The sequence below is a fragment of the Centropristis striata genome, chromosome 1, assembly GCF_030273125.1.
Source record: "Centropristis striata isolate RG_2023a ecotype Rhode Island chromosome 1, C.striata_1.0, whole genome shotgun sequence".
NCBI lineage: Eukaryota > Metazoa > Chordata > Actinopteri > Perciformes > Serranidae > Centropristis > Centropristis striata.
In genome coordinates, this window is record NC_081517.1 from 34083621 (window position 1) to 34106687 (window position 23067).

The window sequence follows — 23067 nt, forward strand, 5'->3', positions numbered from 1 at the left end:
CTTGTAATCCACCCATGCTCATACCCACATATACAGGTTTTATTCAATACTCTTGAAATGGGAATTACCCCCCATTGTGCAGAAATGCTCAAAACAAGCAGGTCTGTAGCCCTGAAACCAGATTAGCTTCAAACTCCAATCTCAGTGTTTAGAGAGAGCTCAGGGCTGGAGTGGAGAGCCGAGGCATGAGCCTATTTGAAAAAAAAAAGCAGACGTCAAAGTGATCAATGAAATGTGCGAGCATACAAGAATCAGCCATAATTCATTCAGAGAAGGGACTCCTTAAGCTGTCACTGAATGTCTTCTCTGTCTAGCCAGTACAACCATATGGAGAGTAGCGGTTTTGAAGGCGTACAATGAAAAATTCATTAGGCAGCCAAGGAAAGCCGCCTCAGTTGTGTTTCCCCTTCATAAATCTCCCATTTCAGAAGTAATCCTTCACCTTGGTGAGAAAGAGAAGACAAGTGAAGCTGCAGGGGAGGAAAATCTGTTATATTGTCTCTGCATTTATGCTGCCTTCTGGAAGCAGCACTTGTTACAATTTGGCCACATTTTAATTTGCATTTCATACTTTTTTAGGTTACATGCACAAAACAGGACTTAGGTTGACAGCTGACACACAAGTATTAGCAATGTTTCTAGCAGGGTGGTGATGATGATGGTTTTACAGTGGAGTTGTTGGAAGTACTTAACCATTTTGTGGTCCCTATTCTGTCAGTGTGTGTGAATTTTATCCAACTATCTATGTGCCCATAGCTGGGATCTATGTAGTTAGTAAAAAGTGAGTCAGCGCACATCAGCTGCTCCCTGGCTATTTCAGTGGTCTTAAGTATTTACTGGGCACAGGTAATTATGACACTATGGACAATTTACACATTAACAATTTATCCCAAAGGTGTTGGATGGAGTTGAGATCAAGGACGTGTGTAGACCAACCAAGATCTCGGTGGTTTGTGTTTTAGGGGTACTTACACATTGAAAGAAGAGAGGTCCCTCCACAAATGTTGCCACGAAGCTTGAAGCAATTATTGCCTTTATAAAGTAGTTAATGTGGCATTCAGGTGTCCCTCAATTAGAGTGGTGGAAAGCATGAAAACAGCCTCAAACCATAACTATACATATGGCTATATATAAAAAATATTGTAGACAAGGTGGTCTACATCCTTTTCCAATTAGTTATTTCATACAAAATACTCAGCCTTTTAAAAAAATCACATTGCCAAATATTCATACATGATGCCAAGGCAGGGGGCCCAGTTTTTTTTATTTCTGCAACACTGTCTCCATCAAGTGGACACTGATGAAACAACAATTGTAATTGTATTCATTTGAGTAGAATTTACAAACATTTGATATGAAATGCAATTTAAAAAGTAAAAAAAATTAGTAGTAAAATCGGTGTAAGATGAGTAAAATTACATAAGCCTAATGTGTACTGAATACAAATTACATGGCAATTTTTGTAATTTGTAACCATTGTTAAACCAAAAAAAGAAGTTCACAAAATATTTCCAATGCAAAATAAAAATGCAAATAAAATGCATTAAGCATATTCAGTATTAACAGCAAAAAACAAATACAAAAACAGTATAATGGCACAGACTACAGGTGTACTGTGTGACTTTTACAACATGTGGAGTGCTGTTTCTTTTTTGAGCAAGTTTTTGCTGCTGCTGTTTTTTTTTTTAACCAAAGGTCAGTTTGGCTTTTTATAATTTAATAGCATTAGTCATGATAAAAAACATGTTTCACAATTATAAAATTACCACATTTAAAAGACTTAATTGAAAAAAAAAAGTAGTAATGTAATCCTTCACTATGATATTATAATCCATACTTTAAAAATAGTTTTAAGTAACCGGTCTGATTATAGTTAGGCCTACTTATTTTTGTAATCTGATTACATAATCCTGGTTATGTAATCCGTTACCATCAACCCTGCTTTAACTGATTTCTCTCAGGTTTTGTTGCACTCATAGGCTGTACTTCAGATGCTGCTGTTGAAACTTGTGTGTCGTGTCTTAGCCTATGAGTTGTTTACATAATGAATGTGAACCATGTAGTGAAGCTAGGTCGCACATAATAAAACAATTTAAAGCCTGAAGTACTCTTTTAAATCATTATAATATCAACAGAGACACAACTGCTTGCATACTGAAGAAATCTAACTTGAACAGGTGGTTATGGCAAAAAAATAAGATAAGACTTTATTTATCAGGCATTCAGCCATCACAGCAGTTTAAGATACAGAAGTGAAAGATATAACAAAGATGTAAATAATAATAATAATAATTTTTTAAAAATCATTTAAAAAATGTAATTTAGTAATTTGCATTGCAAATATATACCAATGTTGTGAAAAGATTGTTGCATGTTAAATAGATTGTTGTCGTATGTCGTTGCATGTGGTAATATGCACAATAACTAATAATAATAAATGTATATAGGCAGGGTAATATACACAGTATACTATTAAAAACAGTGAAGTGACATGATATTATAGGCTATCATGGATGAGTTATGTGAGCAATAATATATAATATAATATAATATAATGTTATTATACATAACAGTATAATAGTCCCATAATACATTATTACATTATGTCACACTGTTAAAATAATCGCCTAAGTCCTTTTTTGTCAAAATTGTTTTTTTTTTGCCTAAATCATCTCCTGATGAAGCTGGCCACCTATGGTAAAATCGCCTACATCCTCAGTTGATCAGATCATGTGATTTTACCCCTTTAAGATCATCACTTCTTTGACAATTTACCACATTCATAGGCATCAGATAAGAACCCAGCAAAGAAGAGCTAGAGGGAGATTGTCTAGTTATCAGTTTAGTTTATCAGTGTTTTATTGTTGACACTAATATTGGTAACACTTTACTCTAAGGTGTCTACATAAGAGTGACATGAGCGTGTCATAAACATGACATGGGTTGTGTCATGAACATTAATGATACTTTGAAGTAACATTAATGCTCATGATAATTGGCTTGTGTGACTCTTATGTAGACACCTTCAAAATAAAGTGTTACCATATCTTGCTTAAGTCACAAAGGCATGTTCAAAAAATTGCCGAAGTAATTTATTTCTCTTAAGTTACATAATTTACCAATAGCCATCCTTTGTTACATCCTTTTTGGGTGAAATGATCAATAAATGTCATATGTTACACTTTTGATGAAGTTTTTTGTGTTTCCTGCAAAACTTGAAAAAATGAGCGATTATTTTAACAGGGTGACGAAATTTAATTTAGAAAATTTGCATTGCAAATATATACCAATGTTGTAAAAAGATCGTTGCATGTTAAATAGATTGTTGTATGTCGTTGCATGTGGTAATATGCACAATAAATAATAATAATAAGGAGGACTGCAAGCAGTACTGAACGGGCCCTTGCAGTACACGCGTGTCGGGGCATGCTGCCGTCGGGTGTGTGTGTTACAGGGGCCAGTCTATACCATCCCTATGAATTTCATTACCTTAAGTGTTATAGTGTGGCCACGGTACCAAATATGAAAATAGACTGCCACCACAGTGCCACCTAGGGGCCGATCAATAAAACCTTAAAGGGTTATCCTCAGGAGGGCATTGACAATAATTGTACCAAGTTTTGTAAAATAATGCACAAACTATCCCTTTAATCCTCATACAGTGTCTGAAGGAGGACTCTTAACTGATATGTATAAGTTAGAAGAGGCAGGTAGCAATGGTGGAAAGTAACTATGTACATTTACTCAAGTACTGGACTTAAAGTAAAATTTTGAGGTACTTTTATGTACATGTTATGTAACTTTATACTTCTACTCCACTACATTATGAGACATATATTGTACTTTTTATTCCTCTACATTTAGCTGACAGCTTTAGTTACTTTTCAGGTGAAGATTTAAAATGAAAAACATGATACATTTAAAATGATTACCCATTTTTATAAATTAAACCACTTAAAAGTTTATTAGGTAGTTAAAATGAGCGGAGTGGAGTCATTTCACAGTGTGGTATTAGTACTTTTACTGAAGTAAAGGATCTGAACACTTCTTCCACCACTGTCTTTTTTACTTCTTTACTTTTAAAAAAAAACATTTTACATTTATTTATTTTTCTTTATTTTCTTTTTAAAAAATTAGTTTTTTATTCTTTTATTTATTTCTTTATTTTTTATTTTCTTCTTTATTTTTTTTACTTTTAATTTTTTGTCTTTAATTTTTTTATTCTTTTTTTTTTTTTCTGCGTTTCTGCGCATGCGCGGCTGTTTTCGCTTGCTTGAACGCGTGGATATAAGGTTTTTGAATGTGCGATAAAGTATGTGGGAGTTATTAGCCAAAACGCACTTTCCTTTATTATAGCGCCACCTAGTGGTGGAAATTCAGGATGACAATAGATTATAAAATTTTTCGCCAGGTGTGACTAATATTTAAAGTTTCATGAGTTTTGGGGTATGTTCAGGCAGTGAAAAATGCGATCATTTGGGAAGAAGAAGAAAAAAAAATCATTCGAAATACAATAGGGACCTTACAGGTTGTTGCCTGCTCAGGCCCTAATAAATATAGGCAGGGTAATATACACAGTATACTATTTAAAACAGTGAGGTGACATGATATGATAGGCTATCATGGATGTGTTATGGGAGCATTAATATATAATATAATGTTATTATATATAACAGTATAATAGTCCCGTAATACATTATTACATTATTAACGTGTCTCGGGGCGTGTCTATGCCATGACGTCTTTTCTCTGCCTTCGCGAGACTGAAGCCTCCGCTTTAACTTCCTCCAGCCCGGCGCCATTTTCGGCGTTGTTACGGGACTACAGCATGCTGTTGTCAAACAGATAATTAAGGCTAGTATTTAACGTTGTAAGCCCTCTTTTTACAGTATTCGTTAACAATGGGACGAAAGAAGAAGAAGCAGATGAAGCCATGGTGCTGGTATCCTTTTGACTGGACGACATAATACAACCGTATAGATGCTGGAGGCTAACGTTAGCTTGACAAAAGGAAGGCCGGAGCTATCGTTAGCCTCTGGGAGGGCTCGTTGACTTGGCTAACGCTAGCCTAACTATTATGATATTGTACGCTTGTTTAATCATTTTAAGAATTGTTTTTTTATCCAGCATGCGATTAATGCCTATAAAATATTTGATGTCGAGTACATTTCGCCGTAGTAGATTGAGTTGAGTTCACGCTGTTGCTAATAACTCCTCGTTCATGGTTTCGATATTGGCTAACGTTAGCACCTATTAGCAATGCATCGATGATTCAGAGTAGCATTTAATCTTATGATTTTAGCTCCGAGGCTAGTTGCTCGGAAACCGTGTGGTTTTACGAGGAACCTTGTGGTTTTCCGTGTTGTTGTGTAACCTTACAATTTGCATTGCCCGGTAATTGCTATTAAATGGGGATTAAGTCTACCCTTCCGAGCACGGGGTTTAATTTAGGCAACTTTAACGTTGTTTTGGAGGCTTACACTGGTTTTCTGGCTTTGTTGATTTGCATCAGGGTGCATACGAATTTTTACATTACATTACGGATGTTTGAAATCCTTGAAAATGCTCATATTTTAATGTTGTATTTTCAAGGTTTGAAAAGTATTTCTGTAATTTTGGATAAAATGCTTGAAATTCGTACTGTATTTCTCGTGCAATCTGACTATAGATAATTACATGTTCAATGAATAAAATACTAAATTGAATATTGAGATTAGCAAACTGTTCTTTTGGTTGTTAAAAGCGTAATACCATCGCTGTTGGTATGGTTGAGTGAAATTACCCCTTTTAGCATGTAAGTACTCATCTAAAACATGCAACTTATAACCGTTGTTAGGTACTGGAAAAGCTTGAAAATGGACCTTGAAAGTCCTTTAAAAGTGCTTGAATTTGACCACTGAAAAAGTGCATGCATTTTGCTCCTGTTTCAACACAGCCCTTAACTCATTACTCAAGGTATTGTAATCGAGATTTTGACGATGAAAAGATTCTCATTCAGCATCAGAAGGCAAAGCATTTTAAATGCCATATTTGCCACAAGAAGTTGTACACAGGCCCAGGCTTGGCTATTCACTGCATGCAGGTGAGTGCCTTATGCTTTCAATCATTTTCCTATATATTAGTTATTCAGTTTAAATGTCTTTGGTTCCACAGTTCCTGTAACGTTTTACTCAGAAAAGAGCTATTATTTGTCATAAAGTGGGCGGTGGATGTACCTTGCCTTTCATGAATGCGTGCACTGACTAACTTTGCATGTGTTGCAGGTACACAAAGAGACGATTGACAGTGTGCCAAATGCAATTCCTGGAAGAACGGACATCGAGCTGGAAATCTATGGTATGGAGGGGATTCCAGAGAAAGACATGCAGGAAAGAAGACGAACGTTAGAACAGAAATCACAAGGTTTGTACACTTTGCGTGCACTATTCTGAACAATTCGAGTAAAAGCTTAGACCAAATGTCTTTTTTTTAATTCGATTTCATATTGGTTTTTATATATATTGTAAATGATTTATGGTTAAGGCAGATTCCTGGTACAGGGTATTATGTGGTAAGGGTCATGAGAGGTTGTGGTGCGTAAATCCTGGGATTATCCCACGATGGTTTAGATGCTCTATAAATACTTTGTTTTTGAAAGCTGGGTGCTTACATTTATACCAAACTTCACATTTTTGGGGAAATTTGTATATTTACATTTCATTTAAACCTCACCAGAACCTTAATTATTACTGTTACGATTCCGTTTTCAGAGAGTCAAAAGAAGAAGTCAAATCAGGATGACTCCGATGAAGACGACGATGATGATGACGAAGCAGGACCATCAGTTCAGCAGGTTGCAGCTGTCCAGCCACAGGCGGGCTACGCTGCTCCAATGGCCCAGCTTGGGATGCCTCCTGTGGCAGGGGCACCTGGAATGCATGCAGGATATCAAGGCAAGAACCTCCTAAGTAAAAAGCAGAAGTTGTGAATTTGCACTGACTCAGCTTGACAAAATAATGATATAAAAAATCTTAACTTTACTTCCTTTTCAGTCAGACTCCACAGACTCATGACTTTATGTGAACCATGTGACCTGAAAAAGTTTATACTTTTTCCTTGCTCAAAGCAGAAGAATTATAGCTTCCTACAATAGTCAATTCTAAATAACTTAAAGACTGTTACTGGAAAGGGATTTATGAGGCAAGGCTCTTCATGCTTTACCAAGGAATATGTTGGAAGAAAGCACTGAATCCAAGCATTCATGTGTTATTCAACAAACTGTACAGATCCAGCAAGAAGTGTTGCAGACAGTGTTGGATTTATGCATGTGTGTTCAGTTGCCTAGATGTATAGCTGCCTGTTTTAGAGTAATGTAATGTTGATTTGTTAGTAAACAGAACGTTTCATTTGACTCACTGTTACAGGAATGCCTCCCATGATGCCGGGCGTTCCTCCAATGATGCATGGCATGCCACCTGCCATGCACGGAATGCCACCAGCGTAAGAGATTTTTAATGACATTTTAGATTAAGTTCTGTTTTCTGATCTTTATAAATTGACTGTACACCGCTAACAGCTTACTATGTTTTAGGATATAAACTAGATGCATTTTTACTGTAGTGGTAGTAACACCAAATCATTGTTATCGTTTTGGTCTCATTGCAGCATGATGCAAATGGGGGGAATGATGCCTCCCATGATGCCAGGGATGCCCGGTATACCCCATGGTGAGTTGTGTATTTTGGGTTAAAAGAGAAAATTAAAATCTGTTCCACATATAATTTGACTGAGTAATAATTTGCAATGAGGAGGGAAGCTTGGTATATTCAGTGTGTGTGTGTGTGAATGCGAATGCGCGCAAATGTCTCGGAGGAGGGCGGGGAGGTGGGTCTGGGTTTGACAGACTGACGGGTGACAGACGTACTGCTGAGCAGAGACACAACGCAAAATAACTTTTTATTATGAATAGTGTAAATATACTTTCAGTAGCTTGAAATGTGACGTTAACGCGGCACATGAGACTCTGGCGGGCTGCCACAGTCTAGCTAATTAATAGGAAATCCTTACGTCACTACGTCAAGAACTAGGGAATGTTGCCAGTATCATGATATGCATTTTTTTTACCCATGAAAAAAATATACCGGTATAATCGTGAACGATACGATATGGCACACCCCTATGACAAATATCCACACAACTGAAAACTTGCACATATAAAGTCTTTCAGTTTGTTTGAAGTATTTGGTGTATCTCTACTGTTCGGCAGGTGTAGCTGAAAATGTAACTATTTTTATGTGAGTGATTTCAGATTTGGGTTAAGTGGCAGTCTTGAGAAACTGACACTGGTCTTTGACATTCAGCTTCTCATTGATGTTCTTGATGTAATGGTGCAATAAGGGTTAATTTACCTGTTTTCATTATTGTTTAGGAATGCCACCTCACATGGCTCCAAGGCCAGGGATGCCCCATATGGCCCAAGTAACGGCAGCAGGACAGATACCCAGTCGACCGGCAGTACCAGTGGCCCAGCCTGCCGTCACCAAACCTCTCTTCCCCAGTGCAGCACAGGTGGGCACCATCCAACCCCGCCCACCCATGCCAACAACACACACTCTGCAAACTTTTTTTGATTATTTAGTTGTTTCTGTAAGCCTGTCCCCTGATTCAAGGTAGAATGTTGTCAGTATTCTAGGTTGTTAAACCTTCTATATGATTTCTTATGAACACAATACTTGCTCAGGGATATTATTTCTTCTGATTTCCTATATCCTGTTTCCTCATTTCCTGTGGTCACCTGTTCCTCTTTTTCTGTCTTTCTCACCTCCATCTAATATTTTAAAATTCAGTATCACTTTTATGTAGAATATTTTGTCACAATAGAGTTTGGATAGGATGTGGACATGCTACATGCCAATACTGTGATCTCCTTTCCACCATGCTGCAGATGGGCGCTGGTGTCCACAGCAGCACAGCAGCTGTTTCTTCTCCACCTGCAGACCTTCAGTCTGCCTCCTCCCAGCCTCCCTTTCCTAACACGCCACAAGTACGCTCACAGACAGGACTTGACTTGGGCTGTGGCAGCTGCATGTTGCTTATTTATTAACTCTGCCTGTAAATTGCCAAGCTTTAAACTAGCAGTATAACCAGCAGTATTTGCCTTGTGCATCAAAACAAGCCTGTTGGCTGTAATGTTTGTGTCTGAGGATAATTATCCCTGACAACAACTATCATACTCTTTGTCTGTGAGCTTTATTACTGTGCATGTGCTTTAATTAATGCAGAATGAGGCGTAATAATGGATTCACATGGATCTTGTTTTGCATCATTCATCCCTCCTAACCTCTGAAGCATGAACTACACATTATGCTTTGACTTTGTATGCTGCAACAGTGCATAACACTGTCAGTTTTTCCCCATTATCTGAATTCTAAATGTCACATGATTGGTGATACTTGTATCTCAAGATTTATTTTTTCGTCTGATGGTTGATTTACTGTTCTGGATACAAAGTGTTTTAGTCATGTTATGCAATTTCCGCATTTAAAGTGGAATCCTAAATACTACTTTGGTAAATTCAGTGACCAAATCTTGAAAAAAAATGCACATTTGAGTCTTTAAAAAATGCAAACCTTCTTAAAGGGGACATAATGCTAATTTTCAGCATTCACTCATATTTTGAGTTTCTCCTTGAACACCTTTATGTGCTTTAATGTTAAAAAATGTTTTCTTTTTCTTATAGTGCACATGACACTATAATGTTTATATATGTGACTGAAAATAAGGAAAAGCATAATAGGTCCACTTTTAATTTGAATGTTTGGGATTGAAATTTCTCAAAGTAATTTGTTACAAAGTGATTGTCACTGGTATAGTTCATTGAGGATGTTTGCGTCTTTAATAGTTTTTTGCATCTATGAAAAATTATAGCACACCAGTTTGGACAACCAGTCAGTTACCTGTATTGTGTCTTTGTACAGGCCCAGCAGAGCACTTCAGGAGTCGCACCTTCAAACTCCCACAGTACAGCCGCCTCCTCTGACCCTCCCAAAGCTACATTCCCTGCCTACACCCAACCCTCTGTCTCCTCTTCCTCTTCCACTTCTGCTTCTTCTAACCCCTCTAGCAACACTGTGGCCAAACCCCCGGCCACAGTGGCCACCAAGCCTGCCACCCTCACCACCACGAGTGCAACTAGTAAGTTGATCCATCCTGATGAGGATATCTCACTGGTAAGTTGCTTGAGCTTTCTACTTTGCTCTTTCACAGTAAGTAATGACTGATACATATAATAGTACACCTATTGATAAATTGGCTAGTGCAGTATTTGATCATTAATCTAGGTCTGAAGAGATGAAGATAGATATTTATGGATTATCAGCCAATCATTTAGATTGTATATCTTTACTGTTAGTAGTTTCTGTTCTGTGGTTATGTTGAAGGATGATTCTGAACTTGAATATCCTCAGTGTGAAATCAGGGCTCGCCAACATTGGTACCCAATTTCTCCTCATTTCTGTGAGTGTTTATTTTTGTACTGTAAGGGGCATAACAGTGTTTCCGTAGTCTAAATGTTTGTTCTGTGTGTTGTCCCTGCCAACAGGAAGAGATGAAGGCCCAGTTGCCCCGTTATCAGCGTCTTATTACATCCAGGCCGGGTCAGGCCCATGTGGCTGCTCCCCCAGTGGCAGCTGTGGGCAGCATAATGCCCCCACAGCAAGGCATGCCACCACAGCAGCCGGGCATGAGGCATCCCATGCATGGTAAGAAAAGGAAATCGGTCTGTGTAAAATATGCATCACATGTAGTTCAACAATTACAACTTAACACCATCTCTTTTCTTTCTTTTTTCTTTCTTTCTTCTCTTTTTTCGTGAATTGTTTTTATTACACTGAAATCACCTTTTTTGCCTCTTTAATTTTTTTATGGCATATGAAATCCTTAGCTAACTAGATTTTAGTATGCCGTTTAATTTTTTTTCTAATTTTATTATTTGGAAAAAGCAATATTTCAAAGTGTACCAAAGCATTTCAATACTACCAAAGTTTTTTATATAGATGTACATGCATATGCACACATGTGCCTACATACCTGTGTGTACTTGTTCTTTAATGTAAAAAGAAATGTTTGGGTTTAATTTTCCTTTATTTCCATTCCACGCCTTATTAATAACAAAACTATTTAATTCCAACCAATGAAGCTTATTTTTCTACGGTTCCAATCAAGAAAAGAGATAAATTGATTCATACATAGTTTGCTCACATTGTGGTTATAACTGTGATCCTTTTATTCCAAATTTGATAGAATTTGTCTTATTGGATCTGGGACGAATAAGTCAACTTTTACATTTTAAATATTTCCAAGATTATTCCATACCATTCTTCCATAGTATACATTTTAAATGCATTTTTTTATATGTAAGGAGGGCAAGTTCAAACTAAAATTGGATGTTACATTGCTCTTAAATTACTAAACTAAAGAGTAGGCACAAGTTTTAATTTTTATAAGCTGCAGTTTAATGGACATCAACTGTTTAATATTTTGGATGGCAGCATTAACACCTTCTTGCATTCCCTGTGCTCTCCCTGCAGGTCAGTATGGTGCTCCTCCTCAGGGCATGCCCGGCTACATGCCTGGAGGGATGCCTCCATATGGGCAGGGTCCTCCTATGGTGCCCCCCTACCAGGGAGGCCCTCCCATGGGCATGAGGCCACCTGCCATGTCTCCGGCTGGACGCTACTGAAGCAGCAAAGCAGCCACCACATTAGGTTTGAGGTTAACACCTTTCTCTCATCATTGTGCTTTTTCAAACCTAGCTGCAAGCAAAAAGCAGTAAGACCAGTGGTGGTGAAGACAAACATTATTTGTTAGAACACACGGACATTTATTGTACCATCTTTTGTTGTCATTTGATTACATGTGAGGATATATTTTTCCCCCCATAGGTTTCACTCAGGTTTATAGAAGTGAAGTGTATTAAAATTATTCATATTTCTTTTGAAGCTGCTGGAGTTACATGAGCGTACCAACCCCTTACAAAGGCAAGTTTCTCTTGTAAACATTTGATTATTTTTAGTTTGTTTATTTCGTTTTTTTTTTTTTTTGGTAGCTTTATTGAGACCCTCACAGCATGCTTAGGTGCTGTTGGACTTGCGTCCCCAACCTTGGTTGGTGAGGGTCTCAGTGATGAAGATGATTCCAACTAAGTAGTGTTACAAATTGACGACTCATCAGTCTCTAGCTTTATCCTTATTTCAGGTTTGTTTTTAATATGTCCTGGTCAAAAGGGTACCTGTATGCATCCTTTGTAATGTTTTATGAATCTGTTGTAATAAAATTCATCTTGAAATCCAATGCTGGTTTGTCCTGACGTGCGTGGAGGTGAGTGATGAAGGTTTGTACTGGTGTTCTTATCTTATCTTATGGCTCTGCTGTTTACCGACAGGACTTCATCAGGTATTTAAAAACCAAGTTTGCCATCATCTGTTTGTTTGTGGAGTCCACCTGACATTGTCTTGATGATTGTTCAGCAAAAGATCAAACAAAACAGCACAAAAACTAAGATGTTGGCCAACTTTTGGTTCCAAATACTGCATGTGAACTCATGATAATGATGGAAATAACTGCCAGATTAAATAATTATTCTTGTACATGTAGTACTTACACAGAAGTCAAGGATAAACTAAATTTCATTCCTGTTTCATTAACTTATTTCTATAAACGCATACCAGTACTCAAACATGCATGAATGCTATAATGTTAGTGTTTGTCATATATCATAACTATGTCCCCATAATGCATTCCAGGGGGCAAACAAAACAAAAAACCCAACAATACAGAAGCTTTGTGTTAAATTCCAATTTTGTCAAGCTCAACTCCTGGGTTTTCTTTTTAAGATTGTAAGTTTGGGTTAAGGCTTAACTTTCATTCTTTAAAGTACAAGGTTAATGCAATTTTTTGACTGTACAACATAGTTTGCAACTGACAAGCAATTCACTGGCGATCAGACTCACTGGTTTGTCCCCGTTTAAATTACTATTATGGTGGTACAACCTGATAAATGGGAACTCTTTTGATTGACGGCAGCATTTCCCTGAAGTGCTTGCCCTCAATTTCTGCAAAAGGATGTAGGAAGTAAAGTTTCAAAATCAATGGATTCAATCCAAACAGAAAAAAAATCTGCATCAGCAAGAAAAAACGGAACCAAACATGTTTCTAAACTGGGTCTTTAAATTACAGCGTAAGAAGAAACACCTGAACCGGTCTCAAGAAAACTGCTTTGCTTGATTGGCATTTATCACTGCTAGTTTATATTGATGGGTGTTTTTCTGTTTTGTCCATCGTTTCTATTAGAAATGTTTTACATAATCATCAGCCATTGTCATCTGCAACAGTACTGTGTTGGCGATAGCTGTACAGAGCGTCGTCTGAGATAATAAATCTGATTGTTCACACAAAGATGTGCACAGCAGTCATGCAAATTTAGTACACATAACGATCAAAAGACAGTGACAAGAAGTTCTTGTAGGTTTTTGGTGTGGCACAACTTTCCTCTGCACATATCACTTACTGCTTTGTATTTGTTTTTGTTGTTGTAGCCCATCCATATCAGCCTTAAAACCCACTCAGCTGGCAGGAAAGGTCAGTTAAACCCAGTAAGTACCTGATGTTTATTATAGTGTGGGTCTGTCTGAATGCTAGGACTTGTGTCACATGATTTATTGTTTTAAAGTGTGTTTTTAAAATGTATGAGGTAATTGAAAACCTACATAGGTGTTTTGTTAAAGAGAGTATGCCCTAAGTAACGCATTAATCCTATTTAAAGGTACTTTGGTATTAAAGAGTATTTTGAGATTAAAGGCACAATGAGTAGGATTTGATCACTGTAGTTCATAAATGCAACATTTAATGGCCCCCCCTCCTCGGCTTTACGAGGCATGAAGTGCTCACCCCCGAACCACGTTACTCATCTGTGAGCGAAAGCCAACCCTAGATTAATTTGCATTTTGGGACAAGTTTGTCTGCTTGGTGGTTTACCTAGCCATTTTGCACTATTTTTCCACCATTTTTTATAGTTTCTTCTAGACTGTGTGCTTACGATCTGGCACCTGTTCGCTTTGTTTCCTTTAGGCTGTTCATACCTGTTTGTTTTTTTTGTTTTTTTGTTTTTTTTTACATGCGTCCTCTGATCAAAGGTGAATAATCACACCTGGCATTAGAATGCGTTCTCACGTGTATCTTGAGCGACCAGATATCACTTCCCCACTCTATACGAATAAACTGTTACCATGGGCAATGGAGCTGCCACTACGATGTATGGGAACGTGTTGCTAAAATCCTTACATACTTGAATTTGGGTGCTTTTTTAACCTATAAGGTTGTCTATGAGCAGCATTTGAGGCAACAGGAACGCACAGAGCTTCAGAGAACTGGTGCAGGCAGGCGGGTCCAAGGTTCAAGTGAGAGACAACACCCTTGTCTGTCAAACTTCAAAAAAACACCACCAAAAAACAGAGTTAAAGCCTTAGGCCTAGTTTCAGGACATTTATTTTAGACTTCAGCACCACAGAGAATGATCCATTACTGTTGTCAAATGCTGAATGGTCTTACTGTGTGAAATTGGTGGTGTCCCTTTAAAATTAGTTTAAAGTTATGAAAAAAAACTTTCAAGAAACTGTCTCCGCTTTTTATATGGAGTTTTTTATTTAGTAATAAAGAAATTAAAAAAACCCACAAACGAGCATCCGTTTACCTCACTTGTATTTGAAGTGAAGGTGCAGAAACCGATGTCTGACAGATAAAGCCAACATCCGGCATGGTTAGATGCCAATAGAGATAAGCAAGGGAAAAGTTGGTGGTTTTTTTTCCCCTAAATTTGGACCAGCTGACTTTTTGTAAGCTCAGATCAGAAGCTGTTGGCCACGACATTTACTGTAAGTATTAAAAGTACCACTAAGGAAATTTTTTATTTGACAGTAATTATAGCTGAAATGTATTACATTTTAAAGAAATTTGTTTTTGGCAAACTCATGGTCAGTCCAAATCCTGTGTATCGCTTATAGTCTGCACTTTTTTAGCAGTATTTTTTTCAAATTAGTTTTTTGATCAGGTGTAATTGTATTTAGAGGTATAGAAGCTGTCATCTAAGTTTTTTAAAACAGGAAGTAGCTTGACATTTGAAGCAAAATGTTATTGTCATGTCAGATTCACATGTTTCATGAATAAAGAAATACAATTGCTGCAATATTTTGCTTCCACTTGTTTTCCTTCATTTAAATTCTAACTTCATGTGAAATCCACTGTTCTGGGGCTCTCAGCTCCTTTAGGTGCTCAGTGTGTGTGTGGGTATTGAAGAACTAGTGCACCTCCTGGTGGCTTTTGGGAGTATTATTGACCCCTCTAAACACATTCACATTAGACTCAATAACCTCATGATGGAAATCCAGAGAAAATCTGTTGTGTTAGACAGTCTAATAAGTTTGTTTACACTATATACTGTAATATGAGAGCAGTTATAGTTAAGAGAGGGGAAATTAAAGAAGCATTATACATTTTAACTGTTTTTGTGGCACTACTGCAGCCATTAATTCAGCATAATAAAGTAAAAATGCTTTAGAAAATGAATATGTATAAATTAATAATTATTCGTGTGGGATAAGTACAGAGAAGCATCTGATGTAGTGTGCCTTGATAGTTCAGGTAATCATTAACATTAAATGTTTCAATTTAAAATTTCCAAATTGGTGCAGAAAATAATGAAGAGAAACCAACCATGACTGCTAAACAGGTAAACAGACAAGTGATACAAAAAACATTTATAGCATTGGTGTTGGTGTCAGACTGCAGATGGCTGGCTCAGTTTTTATTACGTCTTAAATGTTTTCCATCCATCCATCCATTTTCCTCCGCTTATCCGGGGCCGGGTTGTGGGCCAGCAGGTTAAGCAGGACATTCCAGGCGCCCCTCTCCCCAGCCACAACGTCCAGCTCCTCCTGGGGGACCCCGAGGCGTTCCCAGGCCAGGCGAGAGATATAATCCCTCCACCTTGTTCTGGGTCTTCCCCAGGGCCTCCTACCAGTTGGACGTGCCCGTAACACCTCTAATGGGAGGCGCCCGGCCCGGGGGGCATCTTTTATGTGTTTGATTACATTTTTTTTTCTGTATGTATGAATATTCCCAAATGTTTTTTGTTTTGCATTTCCATTTGCAACACATTTTTCAAATATTTTGAATCAAAAAGACTACATACAACATAGCATACCTAGCACTACAGGTGCTAAGTTCATTGAGTGGAAACTTCCAGGACCCTAAATTTACACTTTCCACGTATTCATACAGTTTCTGTGTTTCTCTGGTGGGCTGTTTGCATACGTTTCCAGGAAGTAGTCATTCATTGTGTATTGTATTGTGGTTAGAAGCACCAGTGAGGCCTAGATAAACTACAGAAGTAGTGTCAGACCCACAAAGCAGTATTAACAAACCTTTATAAGTGCATTCACAGACAGTGACAGATTAAAGTTTAGCTGATTGATTAAAGTGATTAAATGTACAAAGACTCTTCAAAGTGCAGCACTCTTCTCAGTAACTGTTTGTAAACCCACCTGTTGTTCATGTTAACCTTCTAATTGTGGTTTCCTGCTGGACGAGCAGCACAACCCAACTGTTGCTGTTTAGGCACCACATGAGCTGCTAAACTTTTACACGAACCACAGAGCAAACCGTCTGTTTGGAAATACTGCCTGCCACTTTTAGAATCTAACTACAAGAAAGGTTTCAACTCTGTGTTGAGTAGATGAGTAGTGGACCTGCATTGTTTATTTCATTTCAGCTTTTGCACATGTGCATCCCACATTTAAGATACTTGTTTCTCTTTCTTTGTCCGCATTCAAGTTGTGTTCTGTGTTCACTAATGTACTGTGTTCATTCAGGGTTTTTTATTTTTATTTAGAAATGTTTAAAATTTCTAGTAATCAGATATGAACATGCCTCTTGGGTGGGTAGCAAAATATCTCCAAGAACAAAAAGCAAGAGCTGTTTAATTTTTTTATTATTATTAATATGTACGTTGAAAAAGTTGTTTTGTTATTCAATTGGCCTGATGGTGGTGGTAAAAGTGGGGCTTTGGGGGTGCGGTTATTAAAACTCTTGTAACAATGAAACATGTCTTTGATTTGTCTCACACCTTTGAACAGGATTAAATTAGCTGAGGTGACTTTGTGAAGCCCAGACTCTCATAATGATGCTTGTGGTTCTGGTTTTTGAGCTGCTTCTCTCTGTTGACCGTTCATCGTTGTATTAATTCCTCCTGTACATTTTGCATGCAAAAAGTTGCTTCTTTTTTTTCAAATGCTCAGTTCTTGAAATCAGATATTGGAGCTTGAGACTTAAACGCTTTTTGCTGTTGGTTCTTTTGTCTGACAAGCCACAGGTTCACTTTTTTCTCTTTTTAAGTCAGGTTCAATGTCTCCTGCACTGGCCCCTTCAGTGATTAACCTTTTGACACAGTTGTCTGTCATAGTTACTGATGCAAATTATCATGAAAGCAGACATCCTGTTTTGAAAAAAGTCAGAATCATTTCCTCTGGGATATGCAAGAACTATTCTGTCTGTGCTTTTCTCAGGCAAGTGACAAAGTTAATGCACATTTTTGAAAGAGTCAAACTGCCCCAAACTAAAAAAACCCTGTATCTTTAGGGACCTCCATGCACATATTGGTTCTTATTGATCTTTGTTAGAGACTTCTCCTAAGCTGTGTTGTATTGTTACATTTTTTTTAATTTGTTATCATGTTTCCTCAGAAGAAGCTGATCCAACATGCGTCAAGTTGGTTAATGTGTGGTTCCTCTTGTTTTTCGTCTTGAGGTTTGAAGGTGGAGCCTCATGGAGTTCCTCTTGGTTTCATTTACAGGCAACCAAACTTTTGACACAGTGCTTGCATGTGTGCTGTCATGTTTTACACCTCTGACTCCCTTCAGGATCTTTTTTAGTGTCTTCTGATGGTATTAAAGATGACTGGGCTATGGTATCAGGCTTTTCTGTGGTCTCTCGTCATCTCACAGACTGGATTTGGTAAGTTGATCATTTTTTACCCCCAGTTTGACTTATAGTTGGGGAACGTAAGAGTAGGTATAAGCGAAGTTGTTGGGAGTCGATTTCTTATACAAAAAAACAGGAACATCTCATATTTGAATACAACCCAATGGAGAAATTGTGCCGTTTTTGGGGGGGCTGCAGTTTGTAATTGTATCATGTTGCATTATACTTGGTGTTATCTTGTCCATCTCGTATATTGAATTACTTGAAGAAAGATAACCAAATCAAATAAAAATAAAATGAACATCTTCCAATTTAAAAAAAAAAAAAGTTTTTGAGCCAAATGTGTTAGAAATTTTACCAGACATAAAGTTGAATTGAATCAATAATTACCTTTGTAATAACAGATAATAATAAAATGTATTCTTATAGTGGCTTTTCAAGTTACAAGAGTTACAAGGTGCTTTACAAAAAGAGAAATAAAACTAAATTAAAAGTACACCAAACACGGAAAATGTGATAAAAACCGGGATTTTAAGTTTTCAAACAGAGAGAAAACTATTTAAATATACAAATTTTGTATGATTTAAAAAAAAAAAAACTAAACTGAGGCACTGACATTTGTTTTAAGTCTGGACTGTGGAAAATGTCCTTAAATGGCGACTTTTATTTTGAAGTAGGCTATTCAGACTTTTTTAGCAGACAGAATCGTATATTTCTAAAAAAAAAAAAAAAAAAAATCCGATTCTTTCTTTTTTTAAGTGTGCAGTGAGATTCAGTTCTTGGAGAGGAATGAGGGGGACTCTGTGGTTTTCCCCTGTGTGATCGGGTCCAGGGACCCTCCTATGCCCTATGGTTTCTACCTGAAGCGCAGCTGGCTGCATCCTGATGAGGTGTTGTACATGCACACCGGCAACAACTTTAGCCTGCAGAATAATGATGACAAGAACCGCATCAATGTCAGCGGAGACCCGAACATCCACTCTGTGACCGTGACCATCTCTCAGCTGAGCGCCAGAGACACAGACCGCTACCACTGCGAGTTTCTTGTGAGCAACCCTGTCTCTGAAGACGACAACATAAAAGGGACGACTGAATTCTTCCTCCTTGTTAAAGCTGGTGAGTGTTTTTTCTTTTTTTTTTTCTCTCACCTCCCCACTCACTTTTCACTTGTTTGTCGCCCACAGTAGGTTTTTCCAATTAAAAAAAAAAAGCAAGAAGGTCAAATACAGGGGGTTGACATTTGTAAAGTGTGTTTGGTGTTGTTTGGCTCTCAATGAGCACCAATACACACTTTATAAGGGTTTTTAAAGAATAATGATTGTTAATAATTGAGGTTTGGTCCAGGTGCTGCCAGACTTAAATTCACATGCAATTAAAAAACTAAATTGGTGCCGGAAATCCCTGAAAACACTTGCATTTGAATGTGTTTTTTTTCCAAAGTTGTTCATTTGTTAGCTTTAGATTTTGAACATGCTTGAAACTGCTTGAAATGTAGGTTAGCCTATATATAGCCTACCTTCAAAAATATTCTTTTTTTTGTAACATTCTTTTTAAAGAACTAAACGGCAGTTAAATGCCTATCATGGTCTCTCAGCATATCCTGAAACATCCTCAAAGTTCATCACAGCTTTGCTCTTTTGAAATCCAAACTGCCTGTTCCTTATTTGACACACAATCAGCATTTCTCCCATGATGACTCACTCTGGTCTGCTCTAATAACCTTATGACTGCCAACCCCTCCCAAACAATTTGGATTATTTAGAGGAAATGGGATTTTACCATCGGTCATATTCTAAGTTTGATTCCCTTTCCCCTGTGGAGATGCCCCTGGCTCTCTGGATGTCGGGCTGGTAGAGACGTGTTCTGGGGGCTCGGCTGTGCTCCCCTGTCAAGCCCCACACGGGGAGGCCGTGGCCGTGGAGGGAGTGAGTCTGAAGCGGCAGAAGGGCCAGGCACCTGTGGAGGTGTTGTACAACTCAAAGCATCACCACGGCAGCAGCACTCCATCCTCCTCCTCCTCTTCCTCCTCCTCCTCCTCCTCCTCCTCATCCTCCCTGTTCCCTGTTGAGAGGGTCCAGCTGTTCTCGGCGCCCGGTCCTCGGGGCTTCACCTTCAACCTCACGCTGCATCAGCTGCAGCCAGAGGACAGCGCCCTGTACAGCTGCCAGCTGCTCCTGCATGGCGGGCCTGACACCAGCACCAGTCTAGGGAGACAAGTGTTCTTTGTTTCTGTGCAAGGTGGGTCACAGAGGGACTTGATCGCCATGTTACTTGACTTATTTTTGTTTTTCAGGCTTAAAAAAATTAACATTTCTTTTCATACTAACTGTTATTCTGTTGTTGCACCCGTTTCTTTCCTGACTCTCGGTCGTGCCGTTGTTTCAGTGTCTGACCAGTCAACTGCTGCTCATATTCTGTTGTTGATATTGTTTGATTCTTTTGAAATACATTCAGGTTTTGTGGAAAGCTGACACATTCTGAAACTCATGCAAAGATGCCTTTTTATCTCTTCTATCAGTTTTGCCAGCCACAGCATTTCCCTTTTTTTTTTTTTTAACTTGTAGTGTAGTTGTAATCTTGTCTGTGGGTGTGTTCACAACTGATAACAGGAGACAATATTATACATCACTAACGGATGAAATGAATATTTTTTCCAAACTTAAATCTTATGTATGCATTTAGTATAATCAGTCAGTTAGTCCTTCGATCACCCGATGATATTTAGTGTGGTGCTTTCCCACTATAGCTGACTTTTTAAGCCAGGTTTGGTGGTACCAAGAACCAATAAATTAGAGATGCAGAAAATGATTTTGAAATCATATTTTTGTGTCTTAAAGGTTAAGTCTGGTACTGTTTTTTTATATTTCTTATTATAAGTGTTGCCTGTTTATGTAGCTAAAGCCAGATATAGTTTTCTGTGCCACAGCACTCCATTGCTTATTGAAAAACACAATAAATGGTGAAAATAGACCCCAAACACACTTTATAGACATTTATTCCTGTTTGAGTGAGTTTTTTGAATGAAATTGAATAAAATGACACTATCTTGGCGTTCTAGCAGATCACTTTTAGCAGACCTATTATGTTTGAATTCATTTTTATATAATGTTTAAATATAATGTTTAAAAGGCAGATGTTCATATTAAACTTGGCAAAAGTGTAAAATAATGCGGTGAGCGAAAACCTCAAGTTTCCAACATTTCTGAACAGTTTGTTTCCAACTGTTTCCCTACCTTTGGCTTGAGATAATGAACAGATTTTTGTATTTGGTCATTTTCAACAGGAATGATACATGTGATGCTGCAGAGTGGTCTTATACCCCCTTACAGTCGTTCACCTGACTGAAATGATAGACAGCCAGGCTGAGAGGTTGGAACAGGGTTGGGAAGTCAGAAAGAATTAAGAGATGGACTAACACATTGCAGGCTTTGTTTTTTGTGTGTCACTATAAAAAATATAGACTATAACCATTTTTGAATATAAAATATTCCCATTTAATTTAGGCTGAGTCAAATTATTTAAAATAGATGATGTCATTCCTCCAAGAGTGTTTGAGATGTCAAATGTTACTGTGCAAACAAATGCTCCTCCAGAACTGTTCTGTACGATAACAGGCTTTTGTCTCCCTATTTATGAACAGTTTTGATCTTCACATTCTTAGGAAGCCTCTACCATGCCTGAGTAACCTTAAACATAGTAATAATAATATATTCAAACTACATACGAGAATTAGGAAGGAAGTATGGTGCAGTGGTTTTTGCACTTTAACTGAACATGTCATTTACATGCTGCTTTTGTTGTGTTTATCTGATCATTTATGAATGTCAGTGTTGAAGGGTGGTGTGGTGTCAGTGCGGTTCCTCGGGGAACGTTGGGGGCCCTGCGTGTTTGTGTCGTGCAGCAAACTAAACTTGAACATTTCTCTTTCTGCTTCTTCACAGGTTCGTGTGGCTGCTCCAATTACATCATCCTGCTGTACGCTTTGTCCTCAGCCGTGGTCGTACTCCTCCTCCTGCTCCTCCTTGGATTTGTGGTGATTTATAAAGTGAGTGGACTTGTGGCTTATCATGCACCACTCCGACACTACACCGAAAATAACGGGAAAAATATGAGTGATTACCATGAAAAGCACCTGCCCGTTGAGAAGCGTGCCAGAGAGTTCCTCTGCAAGCTCACCACAAAACCACAAGTTTCATAACTTGTTGCTGTCACTTGTCAGCATGTTTTTCTTGCAGTTCAATGAGGAAGGTAGAGAAGCACATATTATACTTTTTAGTTAAGTTTTAAGAAGTTTTTATAAGTAGGGAACTATCGTGATTGTTTTCCTTGTTGCAGTAAAATATCATAGGTAAGGACTCTGAATAAAGGTGTTGCCTCAAGAGAAAATGACTAACTCTGATTTTTACAGGAAATCGAGAGTATGTTCACTGTGTTTGCACTTAACTGATTTGTTTTCCTCCTGTGTCAGGGTAAAGCTCGCCGCAGTGTCAAGTCACACCCTCAGGCCGCCCCCATCTACGAGGAGATGACTGGGGTGCAGTCTGAGAAGCGAAAACTGGCCCCTCGTAAGCTGGAGGAAACAGAGGGTTCTGAGTACACAAACTGCCTCGTGACAAAATCCTGTCCTGAAAACCATTACGAAAGCCCCAGCGGAGGCCTCAGCCCCAGAAGAGAGTTTCAGAAATGAAATATAACTTTGCCACCAGCACTATGAGCAAAACCAACTCAACTCACCTACCTGGAACTTACTAGACTCCAATCAGCAAACTAACAGATTTTAACAGAAATATTCTCCTTGTTCCTTTATCTCATGCATTTTGGATTGTTGAAAGTTGTTTGTATTCTGGGTTTTTATGTATCATACTGTATCTTATGTTAACTACCAGTCTTTTTTTTTTTTTTTGCTATTTCACCAAATGAAGGTGCATTTTGTCCATCGTTCTCTGTTTCTCACCAAAAAAGAGGGTGTGGATCTTTTGTTGTTGCTATTGTTGGGACCATTTCCTTTCTAATAAAACATTGGCTGTCCAAGTTTGGCCCATTTCTACATTTCAT

The 23067-nt window shown here is 38.0% G+C and overlaps 2 protein-coding genes across 3 annotated transcripts; both read left to right on the top strand.

Annotated features, from left to right (window-relative positions):
* Positions 1-4724: 4724 nt before the first annotated feature.
* Positions 4725-12330, top strand: znf207b (zinc finger protein 207, b). Of its 2 annotated transcripts, XM_059339726.1 has the most exons (11): positions 4725-4942; positions 5956-6082; positions 6264-6402; positions 6750-6932; positions 7404-7479; positions 7645-7706; positions 8408-8547; positions 8924-9022; positions 9957-10208; positions 10580-10739; positions 11568-12330. In XM_059339726.1, exons 1-11 carry the CDS (start codon positions 4902-4904, stop codon positions 11717-11719), a joined length of 1431 nt encoding a protein of 476 aa, XP_059195709.1. In that variant the 5' UTR covers positions 4725-4901; the 3' UTR covers positions 11720-12330. The 2 variants fall into 2 exon arrangements, with proteins under 2 accessions (XP_059195709.1, XP_059195717.1); XM_059339734.1 differs by lacking the exon at positions 8924-9022 and having other exon boundaries at positions 4727-4942.
* A 3584-nt stretch (positions 12331-15914) lies between these two features.
* On the top strand, positions 15915-23059 carry LOC131976627 (uncharacterized). The gene is made up of 5 exons (XM_059339746.1): positions 15915-18045; positions 18772-19128; positions 19834-20250; positions 21954-22057; positions 22481-23059. The coding sequence occupies exons 1-5, from the start codon at positions 17973-17975 to the stop codon at positions 22697-22699; spliced, it is 1170 nt and encodes a 389-aa protein (XP_059195729.1). The 5' UTR covers positions 15915-17972; the 3' UTR covers positions 22700-23059.
* Positions 23060-23067: the final 8 nt, after the last annotated feature.

Excerpts from the sequence above, each read along its gene's own strand:
- znf207b (XM_059339726.1), top strand. The coding sequence starts at position 4,902 with ATGGGACGAAAGAAGAAGAAGCAGATGAAGCCATGGTGCTG. Across the intron at positions 4,943-5,955 it reads CAGATGAAGCCATGGTGCTG|GTATTGTAATCGAGATTTTG; the intron begins GTATCCTTTTGA and ends TCATTACTCAAG. Across the intron at positions 7,707-8,407 it reads GATGCCCGGTATACCCCATG|GAATGCCACCTCACATGGCT; the intron begins GTGAGTTGTGTA and ends ATTATTGTTTAG.
- LOC131976627 (XM_059339746.1), top strand. The coding sequence starts at position 17,973 with ATGGTATTAAAGATGACTGGGCTATGGTATCAGGCTTTTCTGTGGTCT. Across the intron at positions 19,129-19,833 it reads CTTCCTCCTTGTTAAAGCTG|ATGCCCCTGGCTCTCTGGAT; the intron begins GTGAGTGTTTTT and ends TCCCCTGTGGAG. Across the intron at positions 20,251-21,953 it reads GTTCTTTGTTTCTGTGCAAG|GTTCGTGTGGCTGCTCCAAT; the intron begins GTGGGTCACAGA and ends GCTTCTTCACAG.